Source organism: Eupeodes corollae, chromosome 2 (assembly GCF_945859685.1).
Source record: "Eupeodes corollae chromosome 2, idEupCoro1.1, whole genome shotgun sequence".
In the NCBI taxonomy this organism is placed as follows: domain Eukaryota; kingdom Metazoa; phylum Arthropoda; class Insecta; order Diptera; family Syrphidae; genus Eupeodes; species Eupeodes corollae.
The window spans coordinates 140,394,787-140,410,091 of record NC_079148.1 but is presented as its reverse complement, the minus strand read 5'-3'; the positions used below and the strand labels follow the sequence as shown (position 1 = coordinate 140,410,091).

Genomic DNA, 15,305 nt, shown 5'->3' with positions numbered 1-15,305 from the left:
CGTGCAAGAACTGAAGCCGAACGATCTGCCACAACGTCGAATTTTCAGTGAATGGGCCCTAGAAAAGTTGGCAGAAAATCCGCTTTTTTATCGACAAATTTTGTTCAGCGATGAGGCTCATTTCTGGTTGAATGGCTACGTAAATAAGCAAAGTTGCCGCATTTGGAGTGAAGAGCAACCAGAAGCCGTTCAAGAACTGCCCATGCATCCCGAAAAATGCACTGTTTGGTGTGGTTTGTACGCTGGTGGAATCATTGGACCGTATTTTTTCAAAGATGCTGTTGGACGCAACGTTACGGTGAATGGCGATCGCTATCGTTTAATGCTAACAAACTTTTTGTTGCCAAAAATGGAAGAACTGAATTTGGTTGACATGTGGTTTCAACAAGAAGGCGCTACATGCCACACAGCTCGCGATTCTATGGTCATTTTGAGGGAAAACTTCGGAGAACAATTCATCTCAAGGAATGGACCGTTAAGTTGGGCACCAAGATCATGCGATTTGACGCCTTTAGACTATTTTTTGTGGGGCTACGTCAAGTCTAAAGTCTACACAAATAAGCCAGCAACTATTCCAGCTTTGGAAGACAACATTTCCGAAGAAATTCGGGCTATTCCGGCCGAAATGCTCGAAAAAGTTACCCAAAATTGGACTTTCCGAATGGACCACCTAAGACGCAGCCGCGGTCAACATTTAAATGAAATTATCTTCAAAAAGTAAATGTCATGGACCAATCTAACGTTTCATATAAAGAATCGATGAGATTTTGCAAATTTTATGCGTTTTTTTAAAAAAAAGTTCTCAAGCTCTTAAGAAATCACCGTTTAAAATTCAATCATTCGCAAGCGTTGTTCATGGTTAAATTATAGACCAAACTGAAGATAGGCAAGTTCAGACAACATAAGGGACTCGAAAGTAAGGCAAGTTTCTAGTATCTGATTGGCCAGCTGCCAAAATATCAAGAAAAATCTCCCTAACTATCAAGTCAAGTCTACTTCTTTCAAAATAATAGTTGATCATGTTTTTCATTCAACTCAAAGCTGAACTCTATTGCTCTATGATTTATTTATTTTCTGCACAACTTCATTTATTGTTTTCTGTAAAACGGTTCCCTTTCAATTTGGAAAAGAAATAACTAATATTTCTTAAAAATTCAAAATACAAATCGTGATGGACTTGTAACTTGCATGAGGAGTGTTCTATAGACAATAATTTGCTACTTTTTGTACTATGAACTTAAAGTAAAGGCTTGCGAAGTAAAGTTCTGAATTTAAAATTCATGAAACTTGGAAAACTAACTAGTTGTCTTGATAAAAATTTACGTTCAAAGAATAAAGTTGACTGCAAATGAAGTCCCTTATGTTGCCTGAACCTGCCCGATGTTTGACAGTGAAACAAAACACGAAACGTGCGTCAGCTGTTTGCCTAAAAGATAATAGCTAAAAAATCACCCTTTATAAATATTATTAAAATATTGTTGAATACGGGTATTTTTAAAATTTGCACTAAAATGGGCTCTAAAAATGAACTGCAAAACGTATTTTTAAGACAATGAAAGCATCAAATTCAAGGTTTCTCAAAACTTTGTATATATGTATTCAAATAAGAATTTACAAAATTTAGAAGACAAAGATTTCTACTCTGTAAAATCATCAAACTACAATTAGTTGTTAACATAAAATTTTGTGTTTTAATTCTACTTTAAAAACAACAGAACAGCATTTAGAAAAAGCCATTTTTAAAAAAAAAAAACTGATGTGATAGAAAAATTAAAGTTCAAGATTCAAATTCAACAAACTTATTCCTTTAAAATAAAACCATGGTTTTTTTGTGGGACAAAAAAAAAACAATTTAACTTTTTCTTATCTTTATTCATATAATTTTAAAAATTTTGTAGATGTGAAATAGAATCAACTGAGTCAAAACCAAAGGCATACACAATGTTTGTGAACTAAAAATACTCCAATGGAAAATTGATGTAACTGAAATCTAGTGCATCTGTTTTTGTGTCGTTAAGTGTACGAGTTCACCAAACCCAAATAATTATTGTTTTGAATTTTAATATCTTCTACACGAGAGAATATTTTTGTATTTAAAAATGTCAACCCAATTTTTTGACTTCTTATCTTTACGAAAAGTAAACAATTAAAAATGTAAATAAACAATCCTTACCTAAATTTTATTCGAAAAAAAATATGACTAACTAAATGTGTAACTATATATCATTTAAAAATTATTTAATTAAGTATGACGTAAATTGTCAACCTATTGGAACAATATCACGTAATAATTGGGATTCGATTATTTAATATTTTTGTATAAAAACAGCGGAAATTAAATTAGGGTATGTTAGTTGAACATTTGATCACCTTACAAAATGAAATTCTTTGTAAGTTCAATTTATTTATTTTTTTTAAAAAAAGGATATTTAATTATTTTTTTTTAAATATAATTTTAGGTTGCTTTGGTTGCCTTTAGCGCTGCTATTGTTTTGGCTACAGCTGCACCAAACCCAGACCCAAACCCAAACCTCGTTTCAATATTATCTCCTCAGTACTCTTGGCCAGCTGGTCCTGTAGTCTATGGTGGCGGTGGATCTCATATAGCAGGATATGCTACTGGAAATGGAGGACTTGGTTAGTTTTTTATTAAAAGAAGTCAAATTTTCGAGCTGGTTTTAATGATTTGGTTTTTTTTTCATAACTATACAGCTCCCGGTCTTAATGATCAACTTCTTTCATTAAATGTCCCTGGACTTCTTGGAGGAAGACTCCTCAATACTGGTGCTATTCTTGGATACAACAACCCCGGCTACCCAGTTGTATGGCATTAGATAAAAAAAAAACAAAATTTTCAAAATAAATTTGAAAGAAAGAAGCTTGACTTCTTAAAACCAATTTTAAGTTGTTTTTCCTTTTTTCAAAAATAAATTATTCTGTTTACGGGTTGGTTTTGGTTTTTGGTAAATTTTGACCAAGGCAATTTGTTAGTTTGCCAAATGTCATAAACTTCGAACTCGGAACTTTACTTTACTAATCTCTACCTTCAGTTCATCTTACAAAAACTATCAAAGACATTATTGCCTACAAAACACTCTTCAGGCAAGAATCAAGTTTATCACGATTTTTGTTTTATGAAGTAAAGACATTTTACTTATTTCTTTTCTAATTTGACAAGAAATAATTTTTTACAAAACATTAAATGGAATTTTACAGTAAATAAATAAATCACAAAGTGTTAAAGTTCAGCTTTCAGTTGAATGTCATAAGCTGTCATTTTGACATGAGTAGACTTGCCTTGTTGATAGTTAGGGAGATTTTTGTTGAATAACTTTCCATTCAACTTTCGAATAAAGTTGCCTTGATTGGGAGGCGGCAATTTTTTGGCAGCTGGCCAATCAGGTACTTGAAATTTGCCTTACTTTCAAGTCCCTTATGTCGTCTAAACCTGTTCAATATCTTCGATTAATCAGGCATGCCAAGTTATAGCGTCGAGCCGCACGTGAAAATGATAAAACTTTATTATCAAAATGGGTGCTCTTTTTATGGGTTACATTGTCGTCCTTCCAAGTCGCCTATCAAACTTCGACATTTTCCTCTCTTTGACATTCCAAAGAACAAAAGTGAGAAACTCAAAAAAAATAAAGAAATAATTAGAATAATACAAATACGTTGTCTTGAAGCGCCAGAGCTTGCACCAACCAACTTTTATCTGTCAGTTTGACTGATTTGGTGAGTTCATCAAGCAAAACCAATAAGAAAGAATATCAACACAATTACAAACAAACAAATTTAATTCGATTATGTTCCATTGGACATAAAAATGATTTGGTAGCTAGTTTCAGGTTTTTCAGATGTCGTTTATTTAAAACTTAAAACTTTACTTCACTATCTTTTAACTTTAATTGGTAGTGGTAGTGAAATTCTTGAGTCTTAAACGAGCAGCTGATTGTGAAACGTCAAAATCCGTGTGCACTAACTTTGTGGCTGAAAATAGTACACTTAGCCGAAGTTTTGTGTTCATTTTGTTATTGATTCTAGCCAATCAAAATGCCTTGACTACGTAGTTACTAGCTTAAAGTTGTAAATGGGTAAAATAAATCAATTTATTCTTGAATTATTGCATCCAAATCACAGGTTTCAACTATTTTCCATTTATTGGATAAATTATATTGATTGATTTCAGTTGAGAATCAAATAATTGCTTTAAATATTTATTTTGAACAACCTGTTATTGCAGCAAATGTCACTTTTGTATCTGTCATATTTTGACAAGTGTCATCACAACTCAGCAACACGGAGATCTTTTGATTTAACAACTTTAGATTGGGCAGGTTCAGACAACATAAGGGACTTCATTTGCAGTCAACTTCATTCTTTGAACGGGAATTTTGACCAAGGCAACTGGTTAGTTTTTCAAGTGTCATAAGTTTCAAATTCAGAACTTTACTTTTTGTCACTTTTGTATCTGTCAAATTTTTGACAAGTGTCATCACAACTCAGCAACACGGAGATCTTTTGATTTAACAACTTTAGATTGGGCAGGTTCAGACAACATAAGTGACTTCATTTGTAGTTAACTTCATTCTTTAAACGGGAATTTTGACCAAGGCAACTGGTTAGTTTTTCAAGTGTCATAAGTTTCAAATTGAGAACTTTACTTCACAAACCTCTACTTTAACTTCATAGAATAAAAACTGCCAAAAACATTATTGTCTACAAGTCACTCCTCAGGCAATCTACATTTTCATCACGATTTGTATTTTGTATTGTAAAGAAATATTACTTGTTTTTTTTTTCAAATTAAAAACCTTTTGAATAAAGCCTTAAATGAAGTTATGCAGAAAATAAATAAATCATAGAGTAATAAAGTTCGGCTTTCATTTGAATGAGAAAACATTATCAACTGTCATTTTCACAGAATCATACTTAACTTGATAGTTAAAAAGATTTTTCTTGACTAACTTTCCAGTCAACTTTCCATTAAAGTTGCCTTAATTGAAAGGTACATTTTTTTCAGCTGGCCAATCAGATACAAGAAACTTGCATAACTTTCAAGTCCCTTGTGTTGTCTGATCCTGCCTATTGTATTCTTCGAATCACACAAAATATAAGGTCCAAGCCAAAGATTTTCAATTGTATGTTTCTTTTTAAGTTTTTGTTTTTTTGTAATATGTAGGTATTATAAAACCAAATTTAAAAAATGAAAAATTCCGTAAGATATGAATGTATCTAAACTTGTAGGAATAATGAAAAAATTCATATTTTTCGTGAACTAAGGAAAACGATTTGCTATTTAACTTGAATACTTATTTTTATTTGATCATAGCGAAAATGTGATTGATGTTCCAATTTATTAACTTTAAGAAACTTTTTCAGATTTTTAGAAGAATAACCTTTGAAATATTTTTGACAGAAGTTTAATAATCTAATACAACTCACACACCACATCTGTAAAAGTGATAGATAAAAACGTTGTTGTTGTTTCGGAGAGTTAATCTCCACAATACACAAATTATTGGGATTTTCCAGGTTAACCTTATAAAATGGGCGAATTCACAAAGTTAGTGGTTACGTAGTCAAAATTCAACTACCTTTGTGAATGCAAAATTCCACTACAAAGCTAGTCAATCCGGAACTGTCATATTAATGACAAATACACATACATACATATAAATTTAAATAGTTTTTTTTCTTTTTAAATTCAATAAAACCAAATAGGTGATATAATATAATTGATTTATATTTGTATTTAAACACCGAAAGATTAATTTCTTTTTGAATTCTTGTGTCCTTACCGAGCAGCTGATTGTGAAACGTCAAAATCAGTGTGCTCTAACTTTGTAGCACAAATTTTTACACTACGTCGAAGGGGAAATTTCAAATACTTTTTTAGCTAGATTTAGCCAATCAGAATCCCTTCACTACGTAGCCACCAGCGTTGTGAATGCGTCCAATGACAAAAAAAAACTAGCAATTATAATCGTGTTCCATGCGCCACGAAAAAAATCAATTTTCGAACCCATGGAAAGCCCAATATGAACTGATTGAAATAACAAGTAAAAAGAGTTATGTGAAAAGTTGTCTCCCACATCAACTTGTTTCGCTTTGCATAAATACTAAATTTGGATATCTCTAAAAAATCGTATAAATTTAAATTTGTAAGCAATCAAATCAAATGGTGTGGCGCAACAGTCCGTTGTGAACCAGGGCCTAGTGACTTACAACTCTCAACCATAACCTACAATTTTAGGCCGAATCCGAACGGCTAGTTTGAGAAAGCACTTTTTCATGACAAGAATTACTCTTGAAGGATTTGTCAATTCCTCGCAAGAGGCAGTACCCGCGAAAATTATTTTTTTAAATTAAGGTGGCACAGGCAGGGATTGAACCCAAGACCCCTTGCATGACAGTCCAACGCACTAACCATCATGCTACGGGTACTACAATAAGCAATAAGATTGCAAAAATAGTTTATGCGATAGCTAAGATAAAATAATAGAAATTCAATAAATTGTTAAGAAAGATCAAGTACACGCTTCTAAAGCTTAAACTTAAAGACTGAAACTGTTTGAAACATCATTCTCGCTACCCACAAAATATTATAATGCGAACGAGTAAAATAAGCAAAACAAAAATCAAAGCCTATAGCCCCTAGTTTTCAAATACTTAACATCGAAACCGATAAAGTTCTCTTATTTTATTCTTTGTGAGATAAAATTGAATTATTAGTTTTTGTTTCAAGTATTTCATTTACGCATTTCTAGTGATAATCACGTTTTGAAAAGCCTACATTATGGTATATAAAGAAGATCTCGTTTAGCAAAGTCATTAGTCTCATTTCTTTGAATTGACAATATCAACCAAAAAACTAACATGAACAAGTTCATTGTAAGTTTAATTTCTAATTCAAACAAAGAAACATCATTTCGGAAAATCCTTTTTCCAAAAACTTGTGCATCTGAAAATTGGACATTTCAATAATGGCGTATTCTTATTTTCTTGTATACAGACCCTCGCTTTGTTCGCTCTCTGCGCAACCATGGCCCATGGTCAAGTGATCTATCCAGGCTACAACTTGGGTTTGGGAGGTCTCTACTCTCAACAAAACGGAGGTGCCGCTTCGGGCTCTGATGCTTCTGCTTCAGCTCAAGCCTCAACCAGCTCCAACTCTGCCAGCAATGGAGCCATCACAACCCAACAAGTGCCATCATGGATTTCACCTTTGGGTGGCCCAATTGTTGGACCTTATGGTGGCCCACTTGTTGCTGCTGCCCCAAATGGATGGGTTAGCCCAATGGCTGGTCCATGGGTGTCTCAAGGATACCCAATCAACGCTGTTGGCCCAATCAACGCTGTTGGCCCAATCGGTGCCATCGGTCCAGTCGGCCCATGCGGACAAGGTATCTACTACTGAAGAAAATCTCCAATTCGACAAATAGATTTTTAACGGTTTTACGTATTTCGTCGTAGGCATCGTCTCCTTCTAAGCAATTACCCAGTGAGTGTAATTAGCGGAACACGAAAAATCCTTAAAAAAATTGGTGATATTAGAATGATAATAAAAATCTAATTTTAGTTTGCAAAAAAAAAACTTTGTGTCTTTGTTTTTTGTTTTAATTACTGAAAAATATCTTGAAAAATTCAACAAAAGTTACTAAGGGATTGTATATTAAACCCTCATAAAGTTCATTACATTGTACATTTGGATGTGGCTTTTAACTAAGAAAAATCAAAAATCGCCGGGAATTGAAAGATGCTATCTTTATGTGACGAAACAAGAGTATCTTATTTATCTAGAAATATCTACTTATAACGTGCCAAGTGTTTAAATAATCAGAACGTGGTTGTGTGACAAAGCAAAATAAAGCGGAAGTCAAAGCCGCACCATTTTAAGAACTAAGTTATATTGTTGTTTATATTTGCAAGAATGCAAACAGTTGTGTTGAATTTCTTTAGACTGAGTTAGCACAATGGTTAAAACTTTTGATTGTGACATTAAATTATAAACTACTTCTTCACAAAGAAATTGAAAGAACAAATTATTGAAAAATATTCGAACAACATTGATGGGTTTTATTTGTTGCAGTTTTTGATGAATGTTTTATTGTTTTATTTTGAATGCAGTTTTAAGTCAAACTGAAACTGTTTGTGAAAATTAATTCTTTTTTAAGGTGTTATTTGATAAGCAATTTTTCGGATGATTCGAGAAAGTAAATAGCTCATTCCATTGGATTTAATTATTTAATTTTATGTTTTATTTTCTCAATGAAAAGTGCTTCCTGTTTTAAATTATTAAATTGGTAAGCAAAAATACGTCAAGCGGTTGTTATTTCATTCCAGTGTTCGTTTATGTTTTAATTTAGCAACAATTGATTTGAATATGTTTGAAGTTTAATTCTATATTTTTATTCGACATCAGGTATTGCATTTCTGTATATTCTAGCGAACATTTGATGACTGATATCTCGCTTTTAAAAGAAAAAGTTAGTTTGAGAATACCTTCTAAGACATGTTCCAAGTTTCTATTTACAAAAGGAAAAGTGAGAAGAACGTAATAAAATTTATTATAAATTTATAAGATAATATCTTTTAAAACTAGACTTAACTAGATTTAGAAAGTAATTTTCTTGTACTGATAAAAAAACGAGTTGATACAAAAATAGAAATAGAATGTGTTAGGTAGGTTTTGATTATTAAAATTTAAATAGAAAAGTTATTTAGACAAAATCGCCTATACGCTCAGGAGTACCATAATGTGTTATAATGATTTTTTTAGATCATTTATTGAACAAATGTGTTGTTAAAGGCAATCACCTTTACCTATACAGTTTGTGATTCGTACATTCAGGGTCCTTAGAGAATCAAGGCCTAGTGACCGCAACAACTCTCAACCATTCTGCGAGTAACACCAGGAATGGAGGGGATTTTCAGTTTTTATGCCGAACCCGCATTGCTTATTTGAAAAAGCATTTCAATGACAATAATTAATCCTGAAGATATTGTTAATTCCTCGCAAGTGGTGGTTCCTGTAAAAGAGGCAATATTCCTGTCATGACGCCATAAAGCCATGAGTACAATATATTCAACATAAAAACCCACATGAATGTAGGTTGATTTGTATTGTAATTAGTTAACATTGAAGTATATTCTCTTTACTTTTATAATCATTTAATCAAGTTTAGTAATTTTTATGTTGAATTTACACTACTAAAATATTGACAGTAAAAGAATAAAGAATAATTTTGTTTACACTTCAGAATTTTCAGGAAGCAGTAAGCTTATAGCAAGCGTCAAACTACGGTCAATAGCTCATCATCTTAGAAAAGAATCCAAAAATCCAAGAATTCGCATGAGCTACAGGTTAAAATGTAATGTTCATTAGATTTTTTGAGTTTTTGTTTTTTAAGTCATTATATATTTTAATTTCTATTTTTTAAAACATTTTATTAACAAAATAAAAGGAATGTAACCCTTTTAGGAGACCTATCCTACTTTTTTTAAGTTGAGGAGTACTTACTAATAATCTAGTACTCAAATGTGATATTTTATCTATCTATAAAGTACTCACGTCATCTTGACCAATAATACGAGTAAATTCGACTGAAATTCTTGTTTCTGTTCAATTGAAAATAATAAAATTCTAGTTACCTTCACTAAAATTTATTTTATTTTAAAATATCGATAAAAGTTTTTTTTCAAGTGCTATTTTCTCTTTTCCAAAACTCATTTTACCAAACAAATTTAAAACACAAATGTTTTTAAGGGAATGCATTTTAAATTGTTTTTGATAAACTTTAAAAGATCTAATGAAAAGGGATTTAGAAACGGAAAGTACTTAAGTTCTTAAAACATTAAAAAAAAGTTGATTATAAACAAACAATATATTTTCAGAACAAACAATTTTGATCATAAGTCATTTTTAATATACAACCCGCTTTGAAATATACAGCTTTATTTCGTGATGAATATAAAACTATTGAACATTTACGTATACTTCTGTCATTGTTTTAATGGCTGCGTTCAATCTCGTATTGGATAGGGTATCTTGGATAGGTGGATTTTTAGATACCTTGTTGAACGAGTTGGATAGCTGTGTTGAGACAGCTGTCAAAACATAAAAACAACTTTCAGTTATTCACAAAAAGCAGAGAAACATTTAAGCTTCGAAGTCAAAATTGTTGTAAGATAAAACATTTAATGGATTCTTCTGCCGATGATAAATTGATAAATGAGTAACAATTTAAATAAGAGATAGCCTTAATCTGTAATCTACATATGTTAAATTTCTTCTTAGCTCAATTGGAATTTTATACGATTAATAAATTACTTGCGAACTCTCCGGTTTGAGGCTGGAGGTAAGACCTAGCAAATTGGTCATCTACAAAACGAGAACAAAACAAGACAATTTTGTAGTTTAAAAAAATAGATCATAATTACCTTCTAAAATTCATAGGCAAATAGTTTCTTTATCGTCAATGATGTACAGAACATCCTCAAATACAACTTCAACTATTATTTTGTATGTTTTTTTTACCAACAAATACAAAAAGCTGAAATCAATTTTCAAGTTTCTTGAAAGTCAACCATGTGTTGAATCAGTTGTTCGATCAGATACCTACAAACCCCAGAAATGTTTAGATAACTTTGGATTGACATCTCAGCTGTTTTTGATCAGCTGTAATTTTACACATAAAACACTAACAAAAAGTTATCCGAATATTTGGCTGAGATTGAACGCCACCAATGAAACTTACTGTCCATCTCAGATTTTAATTAATTGTTTGTTAAACAAGGAAAAGCAACTTTTCCTTTATTCAGATGTCAAATCACAAAATTTGACAACATTGGAATACAAAAAACAACCTAAAATCATACTTTTTTCGGTGTAAAAAAACATTAATTGTTGTTGTTTTTGAAATCGATTTATTTTACCAAACAACAAAACATCAATTTGTAAGCAGACTTTAAAAAACAAATCTATTTGAGAATATTTAAAAAAACAGGGCTACCATGCGACCAATAATAATAAGTTCCCATTAATGCCCCTATAAAAGTGAAAATTATATTTCGAAGTTGTTTTCTGTTCAATTGTTTAAGACATTAAGTCAATTTAATAATACTTTTAGTTGGACTTTAGTAGGAGTCAATAACATGTTCTTCATTCCATACAGTTTTTCGGAAGTTTACATCATTCCTTTTTCGTAAAGTATTTGAGGTAAAAACCATTTTTGGTTTAGTTTTAGTTGAATTTTATTCAAGTTTCAATAATCAATAATCCAACGACACCTTGAAGCTACGACGAAATTTTAGAAGTATATTACTACTAATAAAGTTGGAAAGATATGCATACAAAATTTCTTATATTTTCCATAACAATTTTCAAAAGATGTGAAGTATTTTTTTTCAAAAAGAAAATGCAATTAAAGCTAAATTTATTTTGTAAATACTTTTTAAACGTTTAAGTGTTAAAGTTATAATTTTACTGAACAGCTGCGTGCAAAATGCCAACAAATTTCCATTTTCTTTAATGGTGGCGTTCCGATTTTGTACGGTTCTAAAATCAACAAGAAAAACGAAGTGAAAAGCTCCAAATTACTTGCTACCTAATAACTTATTGGCGTACATAAGTATTTGCCCATCTGTAAAACATTTTGGATCAATTCAATAAAATTCAATTTTTATTGAAGGATTTTACTGAGAGCCCAAAATAGAAGCACCCTTAAAATTTAGGAACACGACTTCATTCTCCGTACTGAATCAATGGTATAATTTCTCCAGAGTAAAAAAAACACTGACCTGATAAAATATAAAACTTTTTGCAACATGCATTAAGTTACCATTTAAGGAATGGAGTTTCTAATGGCAGGTAGGGTTTAACATCAGCCTTCCTTATTGCTCAAAAAACTGCCACTGCATGTGATAATTTAATATTTGCATTAAATGTTATTTTTTATACAGATGGTTCAAAAACAAAAAAAGGGTTATTGGAGGTTTGTACTCTGAACGACTGAAACTAAGTCTCTCATTCCGCCTTCCCAATAATTGTAGCGTGTTCCAGGCGCAAATTTTGGCGATAAAAGAAGTCTTGTCTTGGCTTAAAGAAAACGTGATATCAACATCTGATATCCGGATTTTCTCATATAATCAGGCTGCTATCAACTATCTGGACTCTGTCTCTACAAACTCTATAACAGTCCATAACTGTCGATCATCTCTAATGGAGATGACACAACAGGTTAATATTTACTTTGCCGGGCCATAGAGACATTCAAGGTAACTGTAAGGCAGATGGACGCGCCAGGAACGGTACAGTGCCTGTCCTACCGGCATACCAATCGCTACTTGTAAACTGTTGCTAATGCCAGACGCTGTGAGGAGGGCAGGCACCAGGTGGAACAACATCACTAAGTGTCAGGTCAAAAAAAACATCTGGCCAACACTAGATTTAAAACGTTCAAGGCGCTTGCTATCTCTAAGCAGGTCACATATAAGATCGATAATAGGTGCCATAACCAGACACTGTCCAATAGGAAAGCACTCCACGCGACTAGGCGTATTCTCAAATGACTTTTGCAGAAGCTGTATGGACGAGGAAGAGGAAGAAACGGTTCTTCATCTTCTCTGTACATGTCCTGCTCTGGCTCAAAAAAAACTTCTTTAACTATTTAAACGATCTAAATCATATCGGCATAATCAGGTTCTCACGTTTCCTAAGGGACTTAAATTGGTTCCATTGAGCTTAGGAGGAAGCCTCAAGATTCATGTGGTATCTCAATGGGCCATTAAACTGGGCTAAGTTTGTCCGTTTCCACTGGACAGCCACTTTAACCTTACCTATATTTTCAATTTTTTATGCAATTTGCAAGTTAAAAAAAAATGTTATTTGAGGGAAGTTCCGAACTACATAACTTTCTACAAAGTTCAGAAGGTATGAATAAAAACTGCCTTATATTTTCTTATAACAATTTTCAAAAGTTACAGCAAATGTTAGGATATCTATTTTCGCTCCACAAAATATCTTCACATTAATTTCTTTGCAAACCTTACTTGAATTCATATTTTCGTTTGAAGCCATTTTTACTTTTAAAGAAACTATGACTCAAATAGAGTATCCACTAAATTTATATTTTAGTAATTGTAAATGTATCTTACAAATATTTCTCAATTAATAACGAATAAGTACCTAACCATTCATATAGCAAAAACGTATTTCTGTAAAGCAAACAAACTTTAAAATAACTTTGATAAAATATTTCATATCAAATTAGTGTTGGAAGTTTTTACTGCACTCTAATTGTTATTAAAATTCATATCAACAACATAAAAATAAAAGTCCAACCCAATTCTTGATTTTAATTTTGCTTATTCTATAACAATAAACTAAAACGCATCAAATGACATGAACTACAAAGCATAAGCTTGAAATTTGATCTCAGATATTTTTCCACAATTTTATGACTTTAAAATGTATGACGTTTATAATATTAAATTTATTCGATCCACAAACAAATACCCCAAGCCTAAAAGAACAGATGTTCTAAGTCGTATTTATCAATTAGAATATTTATGAAGCCCAAGTGTCGATAAGGCGATGAATTGGGCCTATTTCCATATTTGAGCTTAATGTCACGTAAATTCTTATTGACAATTTTTTTTAGTATATAAATAAATTTTCATCGAGAAAATAAAGTATAGTCAACTTCGTACATTTGTGGAGTCATAAGTTTACACCAAAACAAACAACAAAATGTTCAAACTTGCTGTGATCCTTGTTTGCGCTGCTGTTTGCATGAGCCCAGCTGTTGAAGGAGCTGCCGCAGGAGTTGAAGCCAGTGCTTCCCCAGTCGAGACCCTTAACCCAGCCCTCATCGATTTATATGGCTATCAAATTGGATCACCTCTATTGACTCCAAACAATGGTCCCTGGACCTCATTGTTGGGAGCTTCAATGCCACCACGCACTTACATTGGCCAATCTAACCCAGGTGCGTTAAAGAATTTTTTGATAACAAAATTCTGAAATTTTTACTTACTTGGCTTTATTTTATTTTTTTACTTACAGTTCTTGTACGTACTCCACTTAGCGATCACTTTGTTGGTGAATCATCCATTGGCATTATTGCTATGTAAATTGTTGTATTTATTAATATTGCAATTGGAGAAGTTGAAAATAGGGCATTTAAAATGTGCTTACCGAAAGAAAAACCTTAATTCAGTGAAAGATTCATGTTAGCTATGCATAACGTGAAACTGAAAAAGTACTTTTAAGTTGTTAATAAAAGAACTGTGATACATAGTTTTAAATTATTACAAAAAATATTCGTTGTTTCTTTTTCTTCGATTTTATTAAATAATACTTAGGTACCAAAATTGAAGTTTTACATAAGCTTCGAAGTGCAGATCTATAGTCTGATTATCTAATTTTTTTAGGTAGAAATCGTTAGTCCAAAGGTGAAATTAAGATTCAAATATATTTTTCAATTCAAAAAATTTTCAAGACATTAAGAAAAACATTGATAGTAAAAATATGAACGGTGCCCATTCACTATGTCTAAAAATCGGACTTAAAATTTAAAATATTCTTATTCTCCTAAAAAGTATATATTTTGTTCGTAATATCGAGTTTTACCTTTGAACCTATGTCATAAAGGGTTTTAAGATACGTGGTATCATGAAAGTTTAGGCAACTGTCACTTTTGAAGCTCTCCTCCTTTGATATTTGACAGATATAAACTTTGTCTTTATAAAAAATGGAGTGATACACGTTAAATATTTTGAATGCATAATTCGCAGTTTTGAAAGAAAAGTTTCTTGACCGTGTTATTTATTTTTTTGGCTAATATCGTTTGGTGATTCGATGATTTAATATCAAACTTAAATCTCTTATTGTAAAACACCTAATTTTTAAGTAGTTACGTACATAAAATCATATTTGTTTTAACTATGATGAAGGAAAGGAAGTTTAAATATATGATTTTAAGAATTTTTATATTAATACAGTTAAGTACGTACGATTTTTTTTATAGTGTTACAGTTTTGTGTTATGATCGCCAATAAATTTTTGTTGTCATTGTCATACTACTTTTGAAATTGGTAGATGACGTTGGTTAAGACATTTAAATTTTCACAAATGATGACAACTACCAAGTGCCAAACCGAATCGGCGAATCACCTAACATCAAAATTTTAAGTTTTTCAGCGAAGTTTTATACCTATGACTTTTGTCCGAAATGATTTTGAGATTGATTTAAAAGCCGTGTATTTTTGGTATTCCATATATGCTCGTAGTACAGTGAGAAATT

General features: G+C 31.7%; 3 protein-coding genes across 3 annotated transcripts; all 3 read left to right on the top strand.

Moving 5' to 3' along the window:
- Positions 1 to 2,268: 2,268 nt before the first annotated feature.
- On the top strand, positions 2,269 to 2,898 carry LOC129948175 (uncharacterized). Its single transcript, XM_056059055.1, has 3 exons — positions 2,269 to 2,390; positions 2,460 to 2,637; positions 2,713 to 2,898. Exons 1-3 carry the CDS (start codon positions 2,379 to 2,381, stop codon positions 2,832 to 2,834), a joined length of 312 nt encoding a protein of 103 aa, XP_055915030.1. The 5' UTR covers positions 2,269 to 2,378; the 3' UTR covers positions 2,835 to 2,898.
- A 3,849-nt stretch (positions 2,899 to 6,747) lies between these two features.
- On the top strand, positions 6,748 to 7,594 carry LOC129947709 (collagen alpha-2(I) chain-like). Its single transcript, XM_056058370.1, has 3 exons — positions 6,748 to 6,891; positions 7,013 to 7,403; positions 7,474 to 7,594. Exons 1-3 carry the CDS (start codon positions 6,877 to 6,879, stop codon positions 7,488 to 7,490), a joined length of 423 nt encoding a protein of 140 aa, XP_055914345.1. The 5' UTR covers positions 6,748 to 6,876; the 3' UTR covers positions 7,491 to 7,594.
- A 6,108-nt stretch (positions 7,595 to 13,702) lies between these two features.
- Positions 13,703 to 14,285, top strand: LOC129948385 (chorion protein S16). The gene is made up of 2 exons (XM_056059363.1): positions 13,703 to 13,988; positions 14,066 to 14,285. The coding sequence occupies exons 1-2, from the start codon at positions 13,751 to 13,753 to the stop codon at positions 14,131 to 14,133; spliced, it is 306 nt and encodes a 101-aa protein (XP_055915338.1). The 5' UTR covers positions 13,703 to 13,750; the 3' UTR covers positions 14,134 to 14,285.
- The last annotated feature ends 1,020 nt before the right edge of the window (positions 14,286 to 15,305 follow it).

Excerpts from the sequence above, each read along its gene's own strand:
- LOC129948175 (XM_056059055.1), top strand. Across the intron at positions 2,638-2,712 it reads TACTGGAAATGGAGGACTTG|CTCCCGGTCTTAATGATCAA; the intron begins GTTAGTTTTTTA and ends ATAACTATACAG.
- LOC129948385 (XM_056059363.1), top strand. The coding sequence starts at position 13,751 with ATGTTCAAACTTGCTGTGATCCTTGTTTGCGCTGCTGTTTGCATGAGC. Across the intron at positions 13,989-14,065 it reads CATTGGCCAATCTAACCCAG|TTCTTGTACGTACTCCACTT; the intron begins GTGCGTTAAAGA and ends TTTTACTTACAG.